The 20,791-nt window shown below is 37.7% G+C and overlaps 1 protein-coding gene across 10 annotated transcripts in view; it reads left to right on the forward strand.

Annotated features, from left to right (window-relative positions):
• The window catches only part of LOC112583539 (histone H2B 1/2-like), a 627,552-nt gene that overhangs the window by 125,282 nt on the left and 481,479 nt on the right, over nt 1-20,791 (forward strand). For 4 of the 10 annotated variants that reach the window (XR_006640847.1, XR_006640845.1, XR_006640850.1 and 1 more), the window contains 2 exons: nt 5,170-5,327; nt 8,780-10,028. The exons of 3 other annotated variants lie outside the window; for them this stretch is intronic. Coding sequence is in view for 2 of the 7 variants with exons in the window: in XM_045165022.1 (XP_045020957.1) it covers nt 5,170-5,253 (84 nt within the window). In the remaining 5 variants the exon portion in view is untranslated. Of the gene's footprint in view, nt 1-5,169; nt 5,328-7,566; nt 7,833-8,779; nt 10,029-20,791 lie in introns of those variants that run through there. 3 more of the 10 variants (XR_006640848.1, XM_045165022.1, XM_044939756.2) reach the window with 3 other exon arrangements.

Genomic DNA, 20,791 nt, shown 5'->3' on the forward strand with positions numbered 1-20,791 from the left:
GGCAACCTATGGACAGGAAAATTATTGTGGTGAGAGCTTAAAAGGTCAGTGTGGGCTTAGGCTCAGGGCAAAGTTAATTTGTGAATCATGAACTATGACAATGAAGATCAAGAATTGAAATTGAGGAGGCTATTCACAATGTGTGGAATGTCATAAACAAAGGCGTAGCTTCTGGAAAGTCTTAAACACACGTGGAACATCGAATGTGCATCAGCCTGGCTAAGCCACAGTACTAGGAATGAGGAGACACGAGATCGGATAGGCTATTTGTTAATAGAAGGTGAAAGTGAAGTCAGTCAGTCATGTCCAACTCTTTGTGACCCCATGGACTGTAGCCCACCAGGCTCCTCCATCCATGGAATTTTCTAGGCAAGAGTACTGGAGTGGGTTGCCATTTCCTTCTCCAGGGCATCTTCCCGACCCAGGGATCGAACTTGGGTCTCCCACATTGTGAGCAGACGCTTTACCGTCTGAGCCTGGAAGCCCAAAAGAAGGATCTTTTATGCTAAGTAGTTTTATGCTAAGTAGAAGGAGCTGATATCCATTTGTAAGTTGAATATTCATTTAGGGAAATGAGAACATTAAAAACATCTTAGCATTTACAACTGGTGGTCATTTATATGTTGTTCTAAAATAATAGTAATAAACACTCTGGCATATGGAACAAAAATGCTAACTATGGCCCATCTGCAACTTAGTTCCTGGTGAGGATGGCTCAAGCACCTAGAACACATCTGTACTATGGCAGTCTACCTCCCACTCCTGTGTGTGTGAAAACGCACACCCACACACACTTGATTCTGCTCATATAGGACCTTCTTTATGTGAAGGAGATCTCTTTCAAGTGTGAGCAGATGAAGAGCCTTAGTTCATAGACAAACTTAGTGTCGAATGTTAATCTTTCTTAAAAATTCTTGTTTAATAATCCTCTTATATATCCCCTCCCTTCTTGCAACCCTTCTTTGCTCTTTCCTTGGAAACAAAAATTAACTATAAGTAAAAAATTAGTACAAAAACTGTCATGACTCTCTGACCTCATGAACAGAGATACTCAACTTCTCCACGCCTGTCTCCTGGCCACTTTTAGAACTATGGGTTCCCCTGCAGTGAGGAGACCACTTAACTGGGAAACGAGGGAGGAAGATTCTGAGGTCTGTAAGTTGCTCTCTCCCTGACCCTGTAGCTCTCCAGGTTTTCCTACCAAGTTGCTGTACCTAGTAAATACAGTAAAGGGAGGCATGCCTGTCCCACAAATTATTCTGAAGACAGATTTACAGAAATAAAGAGCCTGTTAAACATGCAGCTCTGGAGGCCACCAGGTAACAGCAGATTCTTTGCTTCATTCCTTTTGCTGGCAAAGCCATCACTTCATCTCTTCCTCCCTGCACAGACTTTTGTTTATCTCTAAGGGTAGCCTTTGCCCGTGTTTTTATTTTTGAATGTCATAATGGGAAATGAAAACCTCTTTGGGTATCTTAATGAAGTGGATGATTCAAACACAGTATCTCTATTTCAGAATCACAAATCCTGCCTCCTGGTTCAGGAAATTTCTAGACTTCTCTCTGGACACTCGACAGTGCTTAATTTCAAGAACCCAGTATCTCTGTAGAAGGGCTTTTGTGTGCTTTCAGAGCAACGCTTGTGGCTGTTCAATTCAGTTACACCCATTTGTCTGCTCATTTTCTCCGTCTCTGATTTGTAGAACTCAGCATTCTCCAAAACACGGACGTTGGCACAGGGCTTGAGGCTAGTCTGTCCTGTCTACTGTGGCTGGGCTGATGCCCTCCGTGAGGAGGGCTGGGAGAGTTCTTTTTTCTCCACCAAGGGCTGGGTCTGAATGTTCACTGCTGCCTATGCAGAACTCAGCCTAAATGATATAGGACGTGAAGGGGCGGCAGCCAGTACAAAGCAGTGAAATAAATTACCATATAGATCATGTTCTGGTGGCTAAGATAGAAGTGATGTGTGTAATGAATCAAAGCTGGAAGGGGTCCTGGTGCGTGGTGATAGTGAGGGAGACAGAGTCCTCTGTGGCTCAGCCTGCGCATCAGAGGGCCCTGTGAGGAATGTGTGAGTAAGCAGAAAGTGCTCTGTCATGTGACAAGGGAAGGCGTTTGTGAGGGCCTGGGAGGCTTCTCGTTACCATAGTGGGGATCCGTTATTTCACCAGCCCAGCACTTTGACTCTCTGGTGGGGACGTCTCCTCCCCTGGCATGCGCAGCCTTGCATAGATTCAATTTTTGAGCCCTCCTCTCTCCTGCCGGCCTCAGCCCATCACCCAGGTGGGCGCACGGCCTCCCTCTCTCCCTCGACCTGAATCTTGAGTGGGGATATCTCATGATGCAAACAGTCAGCGGCTCATTTGTCCTGATAGCAGAGCCCTGAGGACATGGCCCATTTGCTTCTACTCCCCAGAGTTAACCTGGTTGCTCTCTATGCTTGAGCCCTGGCTCTTCTGGTTCCTTTTGATTATGTAAGCTAACATGTATGCCGAGAATACCTTTTGTGCTCAAGTTAGCCTGGGTCGGTTTCTTTTGTTTGCAACAAACTCTTCCAATTGTTGAAATTTTCAGAATATCAGGGTCATCAGTTTCCTTTCTTTTAATTTTTATTCAATTAATATTTTTTAATTGGGAATGATTGCTTTACAATATTGTGTTGGTTTCTGCCATATGTCAACGTGAATCAACCATGTGTCCTATGGACTAAGTTGCTTCAGTCGTGTCCCACTCTGTGCGACCCCCCACGGACTGTAGCCTGCCAGGCTCCTTTGCCCATGGAATTCTCCAGGCAGGAACACACTGGAATGGGTTGCCATTTCCTCCTACAGTACAGATGTCCTCCCTGTCTTGAACCTCCCTTCCACCTCCCACCCGTCCCATTGCTCTAGATTGTCACAGAGCACCGGGTTTGAGCTCCCTGAGTCATCGAGTCCCACTGGCTCCTCAGTTTCTTAGTGGTGTGTTGTGCCAGCAGGTAGGCTGTTAGCGTAAAGGTTATCTGCATGCATCTCTTGTGCTCAGACTGGAAGAGAGACATGGGAAGATAGGGTTATGGTTAGACTTAGGGTATTGTTCTGACAACTTTCATAAAGAAAAGAGACAAAACATGGCCTCCTGTGGATGATGTCACAGAGGGTTTTCTAAGGCTAATTGTAGGACAAGTGTATGAACTGAATTCTGCTTCCTCCGAATTTGTCTATGGCAGAGTGATCATTAATCCTTCTTCTAGCTGATGTAAGAGTTAGGTGGTATCGTTAAATGTCTGACACAGGTCTTGGTATATTTAAGGTGCTTCATTAACAGTTAATCCTTAATCTCCCAACTTCCCTTGGACGAGTCTACTGCAGCTGGCACATTAAACAATGCATTGGGATCAGATATGTCTTGTTTCCAGCTTCTTCTTCACCTGGGCTGCTTTCCACAGTGGGTGACGATGGGGAGTGTTCAGATACATGAAATATATTGCCGGCAATCATCACAGCAAAAGTCTTTTAAGAAACTGTTTGGTTTAAAGATGATATATATACAACATGTTATATAAATTTCATGGCCAAGGTCTGACTGGATGTAGGTATGAATTATATTCCATTAACATGATTATCTTCATTTCATTTTACCTCTAAAATCCATTTGCTAATGAACAACCCCCCAATCATGTCTCCATCAGGGCCCAGTGAGAGATCTGCACTGGGCCTGCCATTAGTTGCAGTAAGTGAGCACTGCTGCTGTTGTGTTTCTACGTTGCAGGCATAATTCAGTTCTGCTGCTGTCCTTGGTCCTGATGTGAGGAGGCACACTGTATCCTCCCATTGCCCAACACCCACCTTATCCTGAATTCATGTATTATTTGGTTTTCGTGCTCCAAGGCAGTCCTGATTGTCTTGAGTCAGCCTGTTCAGTTTTGAACTCTCTCCCTCCTCTTTGAGGCTTCCCTGATAGCTCAGTGGGTAAAGAATCTGCCTGCAATGTGCGAGACCCTGATTCGATTCCTGGGTCAGGAAGATCCCCTGCAGAAGGGATAGGCTACCTACTCCAGTCTTCTTGGGCTTCCCTTGTGGCTCAGCTGGTAAAGAATCCGCCTGCAATATGGGAGACCTGGGTTCGATCCCTGGGTTGGGAAGACCCCCTGGAAAAGGGAAAGGCTACCCACTCCAGTATTCTGGCCTGGAGAATTCCATGGACACAGTCCATGGGGTTGCAAAGAGTCAGACACGACTGAGTAATGTTCACTTTCAGTGGCTCAGTGGTAAAGAATCTGCCTGGCAATGATGGAGATGCAGGTCCCTGGGTTGGGAAGATCCCCTGGGGAAGGAAATGATAACCCACTCCAGTATTCTTGTCTGGGAAATCCCATGAACAGAGGAACCTGCTGGGCTATAGTCCATAGTGTCACAAAAAATTGGATATGACTTAGCAATTAAACAACAGCAGCCTCCTCTCTGAGACTCAAAACTAGCCTGGTAGGCCAAACTGAGGATAAGAGTATAGCTGGACAGAGGCTATATCATGATGACAACCAATGGCATTTTACCATTTTCTCACATTCATGGCTTAATTATTTCATTCTTTGTGTGTGTGTATATGTAAAATTGAGCAAATGGATATGTTAAGAGGATGGTTAAGTTAGATGGTTAAGCATTTAATTCCATGCTCCACATTCTAGACCTGTCCAGTTTCAAACCTAGACCGGTTAGGATACCATGCTACATCTCTTAGAGAAAGCTAAATCAGGGGATACTGTTTCAGTGACTAAACTATTTTTGTGCTCAATCATTATTTGATGGAAATTCTATACTGTTAGCAAAGAGGACTATTTTAACTATTGAATATAATCTTTGAAAGAGTAATAATGTAAGTATTGATGGTGCATTTTCCCATCTATTGCAAAGAGGTTACATTAATGATTAACAAACAATCTGCAGGTACTGAAAAGAGAACATTATATTAGCCAAAAAAAAAAAAAGGTGGTTTTCTTCAGAGAAAGGTAAAGAAGCTCTGGCTGCTTTGACTAACTTCTGCTTCTGTTCAACATAAATTATGTGATTTGATATTACTGTAAAAATTTTTAAGAAATTAAAAGCCAATTTTTGCTGTTATATTGAAATTAATTGTTAATTATAAATTTTAGCATTTCACCTTTTTTTTTTTTTTTTTGGCTAATATACAGAGAGCATCTGACCATTGCCAAAACTCTGGAAAACAAATTGAGTTTACGGAGGTGCAATTTGTGAAATTATTGTCAATTTATTAAAATTTATGCTGACTTGGAGGACTTCTTTTCTGAGACTGAATTATGGCAAATAATGCTGGCTGTTTTGCTCATCGGTAAGGCTTTATCTTATTTCCTTTCTTTGTATACTGAATTGAGATTCCAAAATTCTGTATGAATTCTTTTTAAAGTCTGCTGCCATATATTTGTTCAGTTGCAAGTTCTTGGATTTTACACTGTGCCTTCCTTTTTGCTAGTGGTTATTAAATTACAGTTAATTTGACATACAGATACTTTGCAAGGGAAGGAGTAGAAACTTTCTTGTGGTTACTGCATCCTACTATAATGCAGAAAAGAGGAATTTTGAAATCTGGTGGCAATCAGTTCAAACTGTGGATTTCCCATTTGTTTGCTGTATGACCCACTTCCCCCAGCACCTCATTGCCTTTAGGTATAAAATGACAGTGAGTCTACTTACCTCAAAAGGAAAAAAAATATTTTGGAAAAGTTAAAGATGTTTTGACTCAGCATTATCTCCAAAATAGAAAAGTAAAATGTTTTTCTCTGTCTTCTTCTTGAAGGCAAACTCACTTTTCCAAACCACCCAACTGCCATTTGAAAAATGATTTTTTTCCCATTATCAGAGGAGCTAATGACCATTAAAATGGAAGGTGCTTAATATTTTTACAGAAGGAGCAGTTCTGAGAGACACAAGATGGGTCATAAATGCTCCTTGTTTGCATAGATTGAACAATGGGCCAGTTGATGGATGTTCTTAAGGAACTCATCTTCAACTCAGGATTTTGATGGTTAGGATCTGAATAGTACCTTTTCTAAGCACTTAATGCATTGTTGAGTACATGCAGCTGGTTACTGAATATACTTGCTGAATGCATTTTAAATTATCAGAAGTACACTAACTGTGTGTGTGTGTCTAAGCATGCGTATATTTTAATGCGATATTTAATATTTTTCTGTTTGTCCCAAAGAGAACACTGTAATATTTCATGCGGTCTTTGAAAATAAAAGTGATTGAAAGCCTTATTCGTAAGAAAGACAAATATCATATGATATCACTTATATGTGGAAACTAAAAAAAAGGTACAAATGAAACTGTTTACAAAACAAAATAGAGTCACAGATGTAGAAAACAAACTTACACTTACCAAGGGAGAAAAGGGTAAGGAGGGATAAACGGGGAGGTTGGGATTGACATATATACACTACTATATATAAGATAGATAATGATTAAGAGCCTACTGTATAGCACAAGAAACTCTACTCAGTACTCTGTAATAACCTATATGGGAATAGAATCTAAGAAATAGTAGATATATGTATATGTATAACTGATTGATGTTGCCATACAGCAGAAATTAATACAACATGGTAAGTCAACTATACTCCAATAAAAATTAGTTTAAAAAAATTTAAATGAAAAAAATGTATGTTGCAAAATTATTTAAAATTGGGTTAGTTAATAATTAGTAGACAATGCTTAGGTTAATTACTCTTTACCTTTATAACAGGAAATGAAAATATTTTTAAAATTTTGTGTATATTGTAAAGACAAATAGGAAGAAAAAAGAAGATGTTTGTGCCTTGAGGATGTTGCAAAAGTGCTTCCTGTCATAAAGATAGGAGACGTTTGTTTTTTCTTTGGTAAAGCCCATTAGCTAACAGATGGTCACCTCAATTGCCAGGTAAAGTTAGGAACAGTTTGTGACAAATGGTGCTGTCAAGTCATCTTATTTGAGGACTAGTTATTATTTATCTTGAAAACATGTGTGTGATGGGTTGTATCTGCTTGGCTGTATAAAAGGGTGAGATGTCTTTCTGTCTTTGCAATCCCTTGGCAGATTGCTTGCAATGCAGATCACATTTTGGTTAAATGGTTATTCAATAATACAAGTGTCTTCTTTCTCTTCTGTCTTTGTTGGAGAGGATTTTGGGGTTAGGAGAAGATATTGTTCTTAATTGTATTACCCCAACAAATGTCAAGGTCTCAGTAATGTAGAAAATATGTATGAAAGTGTAAGTTAAAATCCATATAAAATTATATATACATGTATTTTTTCATATATATCCCCTACATCTTCAATATATATAAAAAGACTAGAAAGGCATGCACACATTTTTTAAAAGGTGGTATTATGGGTGATTCTTATGTTCTTATAACTGTTTTCAATATTTTCCTATAATTGCACACAGTACTTCGAAGGCTAGGAAATTATTATTTTTTTAAATTTGATCTTTTTAAATGATATACTAGAACTTGAGTGTAATCATCAAATTCGTGAGAATAAATTGCATCTCTGTTTTTTTTTTTCCTTCTAAACATTGCACATGTCTCAGAGAGCTGTTATTCATGCATTGTGGAAGAGGCCTTGTCTTCAGAACTGAGGAAAAGAAGTCGTGGGTGGGAAACGTCAGTAAGCTTTTAGACGAATGGTCTCATCTGACGGTTGAGCACGTAGAGTAGACATCGTCCATACACTCTGGCAAAGGAGAACAGAAGACAAAAAGTTGTAAGGAAGTAGGCAGAAAATATCTTTCAGCTATTGGGTATCATGTTACCTCGGCCCCCCTGTTGAGCTTCTCTCCTAGTGACCACATCAAAGGTAAAATAATAGATGATTAAAAAGAGGGGACTCCTATGACTGTGCCAATGACAGCGATGAGTTAAAAGCAGAAAAGAGCACATGGATTCTGGCACAGGAGAAAATCCAGTAGCAACCCTCCACAGGCAGCAAATAATTTGTTTGAGTGCATAATTAATAGATTTGTCAGAAAGTACTTAGATTGTGAAATATTGCACGTAGCCCTCTTTCCAGATGGATTAAGATGAATGGGTCCTCCAGCAGCGTATGAAACCTCATTGCTCAGCGGCTGGAGAATTGCTGCATCTAGAGTTGTTTGAATCTCTGCCTCTCTGCACTCTACTTTCTCTTTCCCTGGCTGCAGGGGGAGAAATGAATAGAATGCTTCTAATTCTGATATTGAATGGTGTCCTTTACCTAAAGGGCATCCAAGCAGACAAAATTAAATCAGATGCTCAATGGGGGAAACTTTCCACTAAGCAGGAATTTAAAATAGGGAAATGTATTAACATGTTGAAAAATGGGTAAATTAAGCCGATCTGTGGATCAGAGGTGTGACTTTTCAGCAACAAGCCACAGAGGTATTTTATGTGCAGTTGCCTGCACATTGAGAGGTGACACATGCCTTCTTTACCCTTGGAAATATCCGTGTAATACATACCTGGGGGACTCATATAAATTGGCTGGTTTAAAACAGTAGGATGAGAATCCAGATTCTGTTTCTTTTTAGACTAGAGTCGATGTGATGGAATTACCTATCAGCATTTTCCATCTGAGAATTCTTGCAAAGGATGATGATTCTTGCCTTAATGAGTGGAGGAAAAGTTCTGTTATTTTTGGTCCCCAGAATGGTTAAATGAAATTGTTTCATTTTCCAAGCTTTCATTTATGGTAAAAATTATGCTATGTTTTAAGGAAAATGGACAGTGTTTTTAGGCTTTTGTGTTTGTTTCGTTTTTCTCTTTTAGTAAACAGAGGAGATGGAGACAAGGGCCAGCATCTCTCCAGGGACCTGAGGCCACGCTCTCATGTTACTCTTTAGTCTTTTCTCCTGAGCAGGTACATAGCAGAGCCAAGGTCAAAGCAACTTCTCATCTCAAGGGGAGGGGCTTTTAAAAATGATTGGTCCTTAGTGGCTTGTACAGATTATTTGCTAGGGCAAACCACTGTGAATAGTACTGCTGCTGCTGCTAAGTCGCTGCAGTCGGGTCCAACTCTGTGCAACCCCATAGACAGCAGCCCACCAGGCTCCCCCGTCCCTGGGATTCTCCAGGCAAGAACACTGGAGTGGGCTGCCATTGCCTTCTCCGTGAGTAGTACTAGTAAGCACTTAATAAATTGTTAACTGTTATTTTATCTTCCATTAGAAAGTATTGACTTATCTCCTAAATCACTGAATTAGATTCTTTGAACGTGTGGACTTAAAACATAGTTACAACTTAAAAGTTGAGAGTTATATTTTATTCAGTGGGAATTTTTAGGATTTCAAGCTTGGGAGACAGCATGTCAAGTGACCCTGAGAAAACTGCTCTGAGGAGGTGAGGTGAGGAGCCATGTTACCTAGAAGTTTTACAACAAAGGGCAGGTAGTCTAGACATCATAAGATTACTGTTAATTAAAGAAGACCAGATAACCCAAGTTAAGGAATTTAGCACTTTTTATGTATGGGAAGAGTCTGGGCTCACTGAAATCGTTCCTTTGATATGTACCTCAGCTATCTAGGGCCAGTATCCTGTTTTCCCATCCTGAGCTTCCTCAGGGGTCACCATGGAGAGTGGCTGTGGTCTGATTGCTGCTAGATGGCAGGTATTCTTCTTTCTGAGTTCCCTCAGGGCTCACCAAGTCACCGTCCATGGTGGCTGCAATCGCTGATGGCTGTCACATCCTTGTTTACTGAAACGGCAGGAGATAGTCCCTTTCTCAACTGTTAGGCCTGAGAATCAGCATTCACCAAACTTGTTTGGGAGTACTTTTACATACTAAGACCTTAGCATCTTTGGCTATATGAGAAGTGGAATGTTTTATCCCTTCAGCCATTTCTGGACCACTGCTTGGAACCTGAGCCAGGAGATCTCTGATAAAAAGAAAAGAGATGGATAGACATGGTTTCAGAATTTAGAGAGACTTTTCAGTTATGTGTGGTTTGCTGCATTAATTTTTATTTATTTACCCATTTAGTTATTTTTTCTGGTTTTCAATAAATATTTCTTGAGAATCTGTTCTGTATCAGATACTTGGTAAATTCTGGAGATATGAAGGAAATAAGATGTTGCTTTCACCATTTGCTCTGGAATCCATCCAGGTACAAGTTCTCTAAGGCTCAGAAAGCATAGTTGACTCTCAAGTCTGATGGGGTTCCTGTCTCAGGACTCCTGCTTTTACTTATTTTAGAAATTTCTCTACATTGACCTTCTGAAGTTTCTGAGCCTCAGCTTTCCTATACGTCTTTGCTTTTTTTATTTTTCCTTTGGTTTCTCAGGCCTAACAGTTGAGAAAGGGAATATCTCCTGCCATATCAGTAAACAAGGATGTAACAGCCATCAGCGATTGCAGCCACCATGGACGGTGACTTGGTGACTTTTTTTTTTAATTTTGATTGCTTCATTATCTCAGAGGTTGGGCAGTTGGGAATTGACATGAGGGAGGAGAAGAAATTATATAATGTTACCAGAAAATTCAATAAATGAAACTAAGCCTTCATTTAAGAAAATGTGTTTTAGATCAGAGAAATCTAATAACTAGGGATCTCAATAGCTTGGGATATACTTTAAGAGCAAATTAGTATTAAAATAAAAAATGGACACCTGTGATATTTTGACATCACTTCAGTGTAAGGAAAAATGCAGGAACTTACTTCATGATAAATTAGATTTATTAAATATCACCATTTTCTGTTTTCCCATAATTTGCTGGTTAGAATCAGATAGAACTCTGGATTTATTCAAATAAATATAACCATGATGCTGAAATCCTAGAAGTCTAGTCAAATAAATTACCTTGACACAGGGGTTTCTGATAGATGAAATAAAAATATTCTGGAAATAGAAGAATTGTGGGCATTAGATGACCTTTTTAAGTCACTTTGGGAGAAAAATTAAATGGCAAATGAATTCTAATTCTTATCTCTCTCAATATATCACAGCAAACTATATGGAAATATATTCCCATGGTAAGCTAGAGGGAATGGCTTAATGATTTAAAACATCAGGTTTGCAATGATTAGAAACCATGGAACAGTCGGTTTGAATATCAAAACACTTAGCTTAATCTTCCCTCCTTCCAAAACATGTCAATAGAATATCTAATTCAGGCTGGGGGTGTGTGCGTGTGTGTGTGTGTGCATATGTTATAAATGAAGTGATACCCTGACAGAGCAAAAGATAAGGAGTTTTAGAGAAGTAAAAGTTTCAAAGGATTATTTTCTTTGGAAACAATTGTTCTCCTTTTATGATTTCTGTAAAGCACTTGATAAAGCTGGGAAAATTCAATGTTATTTCTCCATTCCAGGAGAGGAAGCTTAGATGTCTTTGCATAATGTTACAGTGTCCATTTTTAATTAACCTCAAAGAATCGTGAGAATATGTGATCGTCTAAAGGGCTTGCTTGATGCCTAAGCCCATTGCACATGATAAAATCATATATTCTCAGTCTAGGGAAAGAGATGCTGAGGGTGACAGTTCCTCTCAAAAACATCAAGGTTTTGAAAGACCTTGAAAAAAATCAATAATCATCTAGTGGTATATTAAATGCCTGTGCAGCAAATGTAATTTTTAGATATAACTATTGCAAAAAATTCCTAAAATATAACCAATTTAGGTGTAAATTGTGTCAAATAGGCATGACTGGGTGCTAGAGAAGATATGGATGCACACTATGCTTTCTGCAGATCAGAAATCCATTTTCTCCTTCGATGTGTGAAGTTTGGTGTTTTACTCGGTACAAAAGTCCTACCAGTTTTAAAAATCAGAATATATCAATTTAAGAGCCTAGTATCATGAGGAACACTTATAAAAGTCCTCCCTGTAACTCCAGGCAAACAAGTATCAGTCAAAAACCAGGCAGGAGACATTGATCTTACTTTAGCAAAGCAAACTGCCTGAATTATATAGTCCAAGTCATCCTTAGAAATAGAAAAAATAGAGGCTTAATTTGATCATTTGCATTCTTTGGTGAAGTTTTCATCCTTGAGGACCTAAATTTCAGTGCCAGGAATAAATCATCCTGCCCCACTGATTCAGATGATAATAAATCTCAGCATCCATGTCAGTAGTTAACAAAGTAAAGGCAACTCTTTTAATGGTTTTGAAAGGAATCCAAAGTAAACTTCTGTTAACTCTTCAAAGAAATGATACCTTCTCTAACCGAATCACCTTTAGTGTGATAGCAGCCTAGTTTAAGAAGGAATCTTCGGAGGAGAGCCCTAGATATGTTTTTAAAAAAGTAAGTAAAGTGAAGTGAAAGTCACTCAGCTGTGTCTGACTCTTTGCGTTCCCGTGGACCATGGAACTCTCCAAACCAGAATACTGGAGTGGGTAGCCTTTCCCTTCTCCAGGGGATCTTTCCAACCCAGAGATTGAACCCAGATCTCCCACATTGCAGGTGGATTCTTTACCAGCTAAGCCACAAGTAAGATAAATTTTATTCTAAAAATAAAATAAAAATATTCTTATTGAAGAAAAATTAGGAAAAGTTAGATGTAGAAAGAAGTATGCAACAAAAGTGCAATTCCTTCACCAAGAAACAACTCTTAGTAATATTTTGGTATACATCCTGTTACCCAAGGAATTTTTCTTGAAATTCTGGATTATTTCTATGTGTAAAACACTATAAATAACACACAAAAAATACTATGTATTCACAACTCAGATTTACTAAAAATGAACAGTTTGCCATAACTGCTTCAGGTGTTATTTTTAATTTCAAATTTTCCAATCTATTATTGAAACAAAGTATAACTCTCTCTTTGCTATCCCTCTCCATGGAGATGTAGCTACTGCCTTGACCTGAATATAATTTTACGAGAGACACATGTATCCATGACCAAACAATATAGAGTTCTTATTTGCATGTATTTACATTTTACATAAATATATTGTATATGTTTCCACATCTTTTTTTCACTCATAATTATTTCCCATATTCATCTGTTTAATTAGGTAATATAGCCCTTTCATTTGAACTGTTTTAAAATGTTACACTGTATAAATATTAGTCACTTAGCTATTCCCCTATTGATGAGTACTTAGGCTGTTTCTTTTACCTTTTTAATATACTATAAATAATGTTTTAATGCCTATATTTGTGCAAGCATGCACACATTGCCTATATTTAATAATACCAACTTGTTCTCAGTAGTGGTTATAGAGTAGATAATCCCTCTGGTTATGGAAGCTGGTTCATCCTCTACCTCCTTGTCAGCAGGTGGTATATTCAGGTTTTATTTATTTCCCTATAGCTCTCTGCAGTAATGTGTTACCTTAATGTCATTTTAATTTTTTGTGTCTCAGACTACTAGTGAGGTCAAGTGTCCCTTCATAAATATAATGACCATTTTTATTTCCCCTTTTATTGCCTGTCATATTCCTACAGTTTTCTTCTACAGAAGTCTTTGATTTCTGTATTGATTTCAATGTACATATTAACCAATTAATTTTGACAATTTTATGCCTTGAAAATATCTCTCAATCTGTTATTGATTTTTAAACTTGGCACATAGTTTCTTTGGGTACATTAAAAATAATATATCCATATTTACAAGTGTTTTTAATTTATGGTATGCACTTTTTATGTCTAAGAAATCCAACTCCATCCCATTATCATAAAGATTTTCTCCAGTATTTTCTTCCAAGAATTTAAAAGTTGTTCTTTTTCTTTTCACACTAATTAATGTATTTTGTTTATATTATTTTATTTGTTGTGAAGTAGAGATTTGCTTTACCATATATACAAATATTAGCCTAAAGCCACTTCATGATTAGAGTATCACTGTGTGTATGTTTTTAAGAAAGTTAATTTTGCTATAAATACTTAATTACTAGATACACAGAGTTTTCATTATTTTAAATAAGTTCTGATCTCAATGGTGAATTCTTTAAAACATTAACTACTGGAAAGTACTCTTTAATTTCTAAGGTTTTTGTTAACCCTCCATTTTTTTTTGTTAATTTCTAGTTTATAACATGATCATCAAATAACCTATTCTGTAAGACAGTTGTTTACTATTGTTAAGACTTCCTTTGTTGCATAGTTTATACTCAATTTTTAGGGATTATTTTTCTATGCTTAAAAAGAATAAAACTGCTTTTAATGATGCACAAAGTTCTGTAATTCAGGCTTAACATTTTATAAAAATTTGATGCTATACACCAAATCCATGCTATTACAGTTAGAACAGCTATCTCCTAGAAACTAATGGAAGCAGCAGATAACAAAAGTAATAAGAATACAGGCTTTTTGCATGTCAGTATAAAAAGCTTGATCCTATGGATGTATCTAAAATCCTCTGACCTTTAGATTTGTTCTTACCAAGAATAAGTGACATTCACAAAATGTCCATATACAAGGCCAAAATGAAGATACTGTGTATCCTGAATAGCAGGTTTCATACAGCTGTAGATGTGATGCAGAAGTTCTGTAGGTACTGGAGGGAGCAGAATAACATAAAGTAAATATTGTGCCTTTACCATGAGAAGGGAATGCTGTCGCTTCCTCCCATGAGGCTTGATCTAATCAAGTGGGAGACTGGGAGAAGATAAGCAGTTACGGTGATTCAGGACATGCTTGCTGCTGCTGCTGCTGCTAAGTCGCTTCAGTCGTGTCCGACTCTGTGCGACCTCATAGACGGCAGCCCACCAGGCTCCGCCGTCCCTGGGATTCTCCAGGCAAGAACACTGGAGTGGGTTGCCATTGCCTTCTCCGCAGGACACACTTACCTCACAAAATAACACCTGGGTTAGGGATAGAGCAGCCTATGGAACTAGAAACGGACGGTGGAAGATTTCAGCAGCCACGTTGCTCCCTGGATGTTCTCAAACCAGTAGAAAGGAGGAAATGGTCAAGAGAGCAGAGGTGGGGACCATCACGGAAAGGAGACTTGGGTAGGTACCTCTCCTCTGCAAAGACAGCTGTTCAGTGTTTTGCAGCTGAGAGGGTGGAGCTGTGACAGAATGATCTTGTGTTGCCATTTGAGTTGTAATTATGTTGCCTTTATCACTGATTCCTCCTGGAACCTCATTTGTGAGTCACACATTAATTCCATTCTTTCTGTACTTAATTAAGCATGCCAAAGGAAATATTTGTCACCTTTACCTATGACAGTGCTCCTTTTACAAATACAACTTCCAGCTTAATATAGAATACATTTCTTAATATCTATGGTTTTATATATGAAACTGAGAACCAAGCAGGAGACCCTGAGCCCCCTCAGAATGGATTCCCTGTAACGTTATTAGTTCTACAATGATGTTATATTGATTGTCATTGTTCTCTTGACTTCTGATGGTATGTTTTTGTGTCCATCTTAGTTCAGGATATTATATCATCATGGTGAATGGTTCCTTTAATGATTATGAAACATTTCATCTCTTCCTTAATAATATATTTTGCCTTAAAGTCTTGTTCATCATTTTCCATCCATTATTTTCTGTCATTTTTTCATTGTGCCTAAAGTGGGAATCTTGATTTTTATATTCAAGGCAAGTGTGGATTTATCCACAGATTTATCAGCTTCTGTATACCTATTAATTCTTTTATCTCACATGTTCCTTACGTGTTGAATTTCCTCTTTTCATTGTGTACTTTATAGTAATTATCAGTCATTGGTAGGTTTTTCCTGAAAATTTTGCCCTCACTCTTGAGTGATAGTTGAGCAGGTCATAGACTTTTAAGCTTGTGTTTCTTTCCTCTTAGTTACTAGAAGACATAAGTCTCCTGTCTCAAGGCTTCTGAATTTGATCTGGAATACCTTTGTCTTCAATTGTCCTTCAATTTTAGGTAATTTGTCTTTTTTCTTTGACAGCATTTGTTTGCCTTATTCTTCTATGGTATTCTGCATACAATATATGATATATATGACCCAGCATGATTTTTTTCTATCAGTTATTCTTGGGAATTCAAACTTCACACGTTTCTTAATTTCATTATTTCATTAAGTGTATTAATATATTTTCTCATCCAGATTTTCCTTTCTCTTTCTGGAGATGCCATTTACATGATTTTGAACCTTTTAAATTTAATACTTCATGCCTATTAAGAACTTCAGTATATATTTTTGATCTTATCTTCCTGGACTGCATTTTAGGTGATTTCTTTAAACCTGCCCCAAAGCCCACTAATTACATCTAGTATTTTTTTAACCGTCTTACATGTCTTCTAAAATTCCTATTTGTACTTGTACAGATCTACTCAATATTCTTTTAAGAGCATGGTTTTGCTTCCTGATGGCTTTTAGATTTCTTTTAATCCTTTTAGTAGCTTTCATACTACTTTTACTGTCTATGTTATATTATTTCTTATACTTTGAGTGTCAGTTCAGTTTCTGTATCTATATTTGTGGACTCTTCTGTATGGATTTGTTTGTTTTGTGTGTTGTTGGTAACCTTTTATTGTAGACTCAACTTCAGCTGGAGTTGTCTTCTGTCTACAAAGTCCTGTGTACTGGAAGCAATAGAATTCCCTTCTGCTGGGGCCCAAGTGTATCTTTGGTTTTAGATCCTACTTTCAAGGTTATATACCTTTGTATTCCACGTATGAGCATGGCAAAGGTTTGAAGGAAATGCCTTCACCTCCTTCTACCCACCTAGAGCCCAGAGCAGTTACCAGGTTTCTTTCCTATTGCTATGGGTCTGTGTACAGCTCTTTAATCTTCCTCACACAGAGGAATTAAGAGTCCTAGATTTATGGAGCATTGATCATTTCATCTAACTTACTTATCTTTGTTATATATTTTTATCCAACTTTCTTAAGTGTAGCAGAGGAAATGGTCAATATTAAAATATTCATCACTTTGTTGGCAGAGCTATACTATTTTTTCCTATTCAGTTTTCCTCATAGTTGAAATCATATTTTGTATGCAGCTTCAGGCCTTGGTTTTCCACTTAATAGTATAACAGTTAATATTATATATGTTATTACAAACTGTGAATACAGCTTAATTGGTTACCCAGTTTTTCCTTGCATGCGTGTCTCATAAGTTATTAGCCAGTTTACTATGTTTTGACAGTTAGATTGTTTGTAAGTTATGTACTCTCATAAATAAATCTACAGTGAGCATTTTTGTGCTCCCATTTTTTCAGATTATTTCTTGAGGATTATGTAGGATTCTAAAAATTCTAAGCATTTAATAGCAATTTTTTAAAAGTAGTATTGATGGATGATTCAGATATGTGTTTATATAAATATGCTTAAATTGTGCCTTTTAAAATCACTAAAATTTAAAGTAATCTGAAGAGGATATTCTAGATAAATATCCACAGATGATAACCAGAAGATGTAATTAGCTCTAAACCATCATTTCCCAACAGGTGGCCATTTCTTCTTTGAATACCTCTAGTGACAGTCATTATGCAACCTTTCTTAGCAGTTTGTTCCCTTACTTAATTTTCTAATATTACTGTTATAAAGATTTTCATAATATTTAATCTAAATTACTGCAAGCTTTCATTTGAGCTATAAATATGTATCTGTGCCCTCTCACCTACACATTTAATAATTAGCAGCTAATCGGTATTTATGTAAAAATGTGTAGCTCATAGTAAAAAAAAAAAAAAAAAGATCATGTGTTCAAATTTCTTCACATAAAGAAATGTAAGCATCAAGAAATAAAACAGAAAATGGAGCTCAGAGGTAGTATCAGAGAACCTCAAAGAGAAATAAATTATCTAGCTGCCCAGCTACAAGCCAAAGCTGGCCAAAGATCAATAGTAGTTACAAAACATTAAGTCTTCTGCCTTCAGGCAAGCAACTGAAATCTCTACCAGCAATTAAATAGCCCAAAGCAAGAATGTGAACCAATTGATCAAAGTTATAGGAAGGCAGATTTTGGCTTAGTGGGAGACAAACTTTCTAAAAGTTGAAGCTATCCAAGCCCATAATGAGGTGGTGAATTCTTAGCGTTTAAGGTTCTCTTGCAGAAGTTGGATTGTTTCTTATCAGCATGTTATAGAGGAGATTCTCACATAGGTGGCCTTCGAAGATATTTTAGAATCGTTACTTTGGACAAAAACTTTAACAAGGAAAAGCTATATAAAACAGAGGGGCTTTCGTTGAAGCATGAGCTAATCTTATCCATATGGCTGCCTTCTTCTATCCCCAGTTGATGCTAAGGCAGCATAGAACAGTTTTTTATTTAAGTGAAATATAGTTGATTTACACTGTTATGTAAGTTACTTGGGCCATTAAACCAGATGACCTCCAGAGTTTCTCCATGAGCCGAGATGCTGTGAAATTCCCTCTTTCTCATTGCCTGTGTATTTTGTAGTGAAATGAGGGATCTGTGTGGTGAAAATCTGATAATATTTTTGAAATCATAATCTGTGTTATCTGGGACTTGTGGTTTCAGGGAGTGGCTCAAAATGACAAGGAGACCAATCGCATGAGCTTTATTTCTTCATGAACTAACCAACTTTACTGTATGCTATGTTCAGTGTTCTTGGGACCTAGCCTTGATAAGCAGAGGGGCAATGGCACCCCACTCCAGTACTCTTGCCTGGAAAATCCCATGGACGGAGGAGCTTGGTGGGCTGCAGTCCATGGGGTGGCGAAGAGTCAGACACGACTAAGCGACTTCACTTTCACTTTTCACTTTAATGCACTGGAGAAGGAAATGGCAACCCACTCCGGTGTTCTTGCCTGGAGAATCCTGGGGATGGGGGAGCCTGGTGGGCTGCCGTCTGTGGGGTTGCACAGAGTCGGACACGACTGAAGAGACTTAGCAGCAGCAGCCTTGATCAGAGGCATTTAAAAAGAAGTATTTTAGTGACTATTTACCTTTAGCAGAAAATTCATCCACATAGTACAATAATAAACATATATAGATGCGTATAAACAGAAAAATAATTCTGTATCTAAACCATTGTGAGCTATCTAGTTCTCCTTCATAGTCTACCACGCTTACCAGTTTCTTATACTTACTGTTGATCCTTGAACAGTGGGGCTCAGAGGCACTGACCCTCCACACAGTAGAAATCCCGCTCTAATTCATAGCCAGCCCTATGTATACTCTACACACTCATTTCCTCTGTATCCATGCTACTGTGTCAGTGGATTCAACCAACCATGGATCATGTAGTACTGCTGTTTTTACTATGGAAAAAGAAGCTGCAATAAATTGACTCATGCAATTCAAACCCACTGTCCAAGAGTCAGCTGTATACTTACATAGGTATTCTGTGCCTTAGCAAACATACACACGTTTTCTTATTTTCCTGTAATCATCGTACACATTGTTTCATCATAGAATTATGAAAATGACATTCTTCAGTGAATTGTCACCGAGGACACCATGATTTCAAAAACAGCTCTGTAGTGGATATGTTGAACAGAAACAAGAAATCCTGAGAGGTTCAAAATAGTGATTGTTTAATCATCCTCAGAGCAAAGCTCCCAGCTGATCCAGGATGGATATGAAGAAGGAACAATGGCATTTTTTTTTAGAATTTTACTGAGATTTGGAGATTATTATTATAATTATTATTACAGCATAACCTAGTATAGCTTTACTGTACTATTGATTCTAAAGTCACTCTACCCCTGAAGGAATTTACTGAACATTAAAATCACCATTCAATACAACTTAAAAAAAAAAAAAATCAGTAAAGCTTCCCAATAAGTAGAAAGGAAAAAAAGGTAAGAAATCCCTCTTTATTCCATCAACTGAAAAGACTATACTGGCTTCTACAATTTTAATGTGATCTCTGATTAATAATAAATAATGGGCAAAGTAAATATTATTTTCTCTGAATAGATTATATCAAAATTTGTAGCAAGAATGATAATTTTTTTGGCTTGGCTTTTGACTTTATCCATTTTAACTCTCAAATTTTAAAGAAATAGGCTCTTAACTGTCCTTAATAAGAGATTAATAAGTATTTCTATTTTGTTATTGCAATTTGAGAATTTGTAAACTTTTGCTGTGACTTAAATTAAGATTATATTGAAGAGGGTATTCAAGAAGCTCTTATCAGAAAGTTTCTTTCTGTGAGCTCTCCTCATCTTAGCTGAGGGTTCCCAACTGTCTCCTTCTGTAAAGCCTCAGGCCAGTTACACCTGGGAGTTATGGGTCCTTCAGAAAAAATGATAAAAACTAGGATAAAATAATCCTTTGTTTTAAATCCTTTCTCTTTACCATTGTCTCAATTATGTTCTTTCCAAATGTTTATTTCTCAATAACCTAATACCATTTTGACGTTCCCATCTGTGCCAGTTATTTCTGAAATCTGTACATTCAAACAGGTAAAGGCTTAAGTGATTTCTCCCCTGCTTCCCCCAACCATATCTTGATTGAAAATGACACTTCCTTCCTCCCACAGAGCCCCAGAAGATACTCTGTTCTCTGACTGCCTTTGCTTGGTCATTTCATTGTAAGATAAACGCTGATTCTGAAATTGAAACATAGAAACTTCTGAAATTGAAACTCAGAGGGTAATATGCCAAACCATGTCAGACTGAAAAGAAAGCTAGCAAGAATTTTGGATAGAGAAGGAATTCTAAATAAGCCAGTTTATAAAGAAGAAAATGAAACAGGCTCAGAAAGAAAAACAGAGGTGACAGGGTGGAAGGGAGGGCAAGGGAGGAAGAGACGGCAAGGGAAACCAGGCAAACAAGGAAAATGAGAGAGCATGGCGATTTCCCTTGAATGTAGGGAAAAAGGGAACAATTTAGGGGAAAGCCAAGAAAGCAAGCTCTATCTAACCAGACATTTGAAACTTTGGGGTGAGGGGTAAAGCATTTTCTAAAAATGGCATAAAGAATACCCCCAAATA

This window comes from Bubalus bubalis, chromosome 3 (genome assembly GCF_019923935.1).
Source record: "Bubalus bubalis isolate 160015118507 breed Murrah chromosome 3, NDDB_SH_1, whole genome shotgun sequence".
NCBI lineage: Eukaryota > Metazoa > Chordata > Mammalia > Artiodactyla > Bovidae > Bubalus > Bubalus bubalis.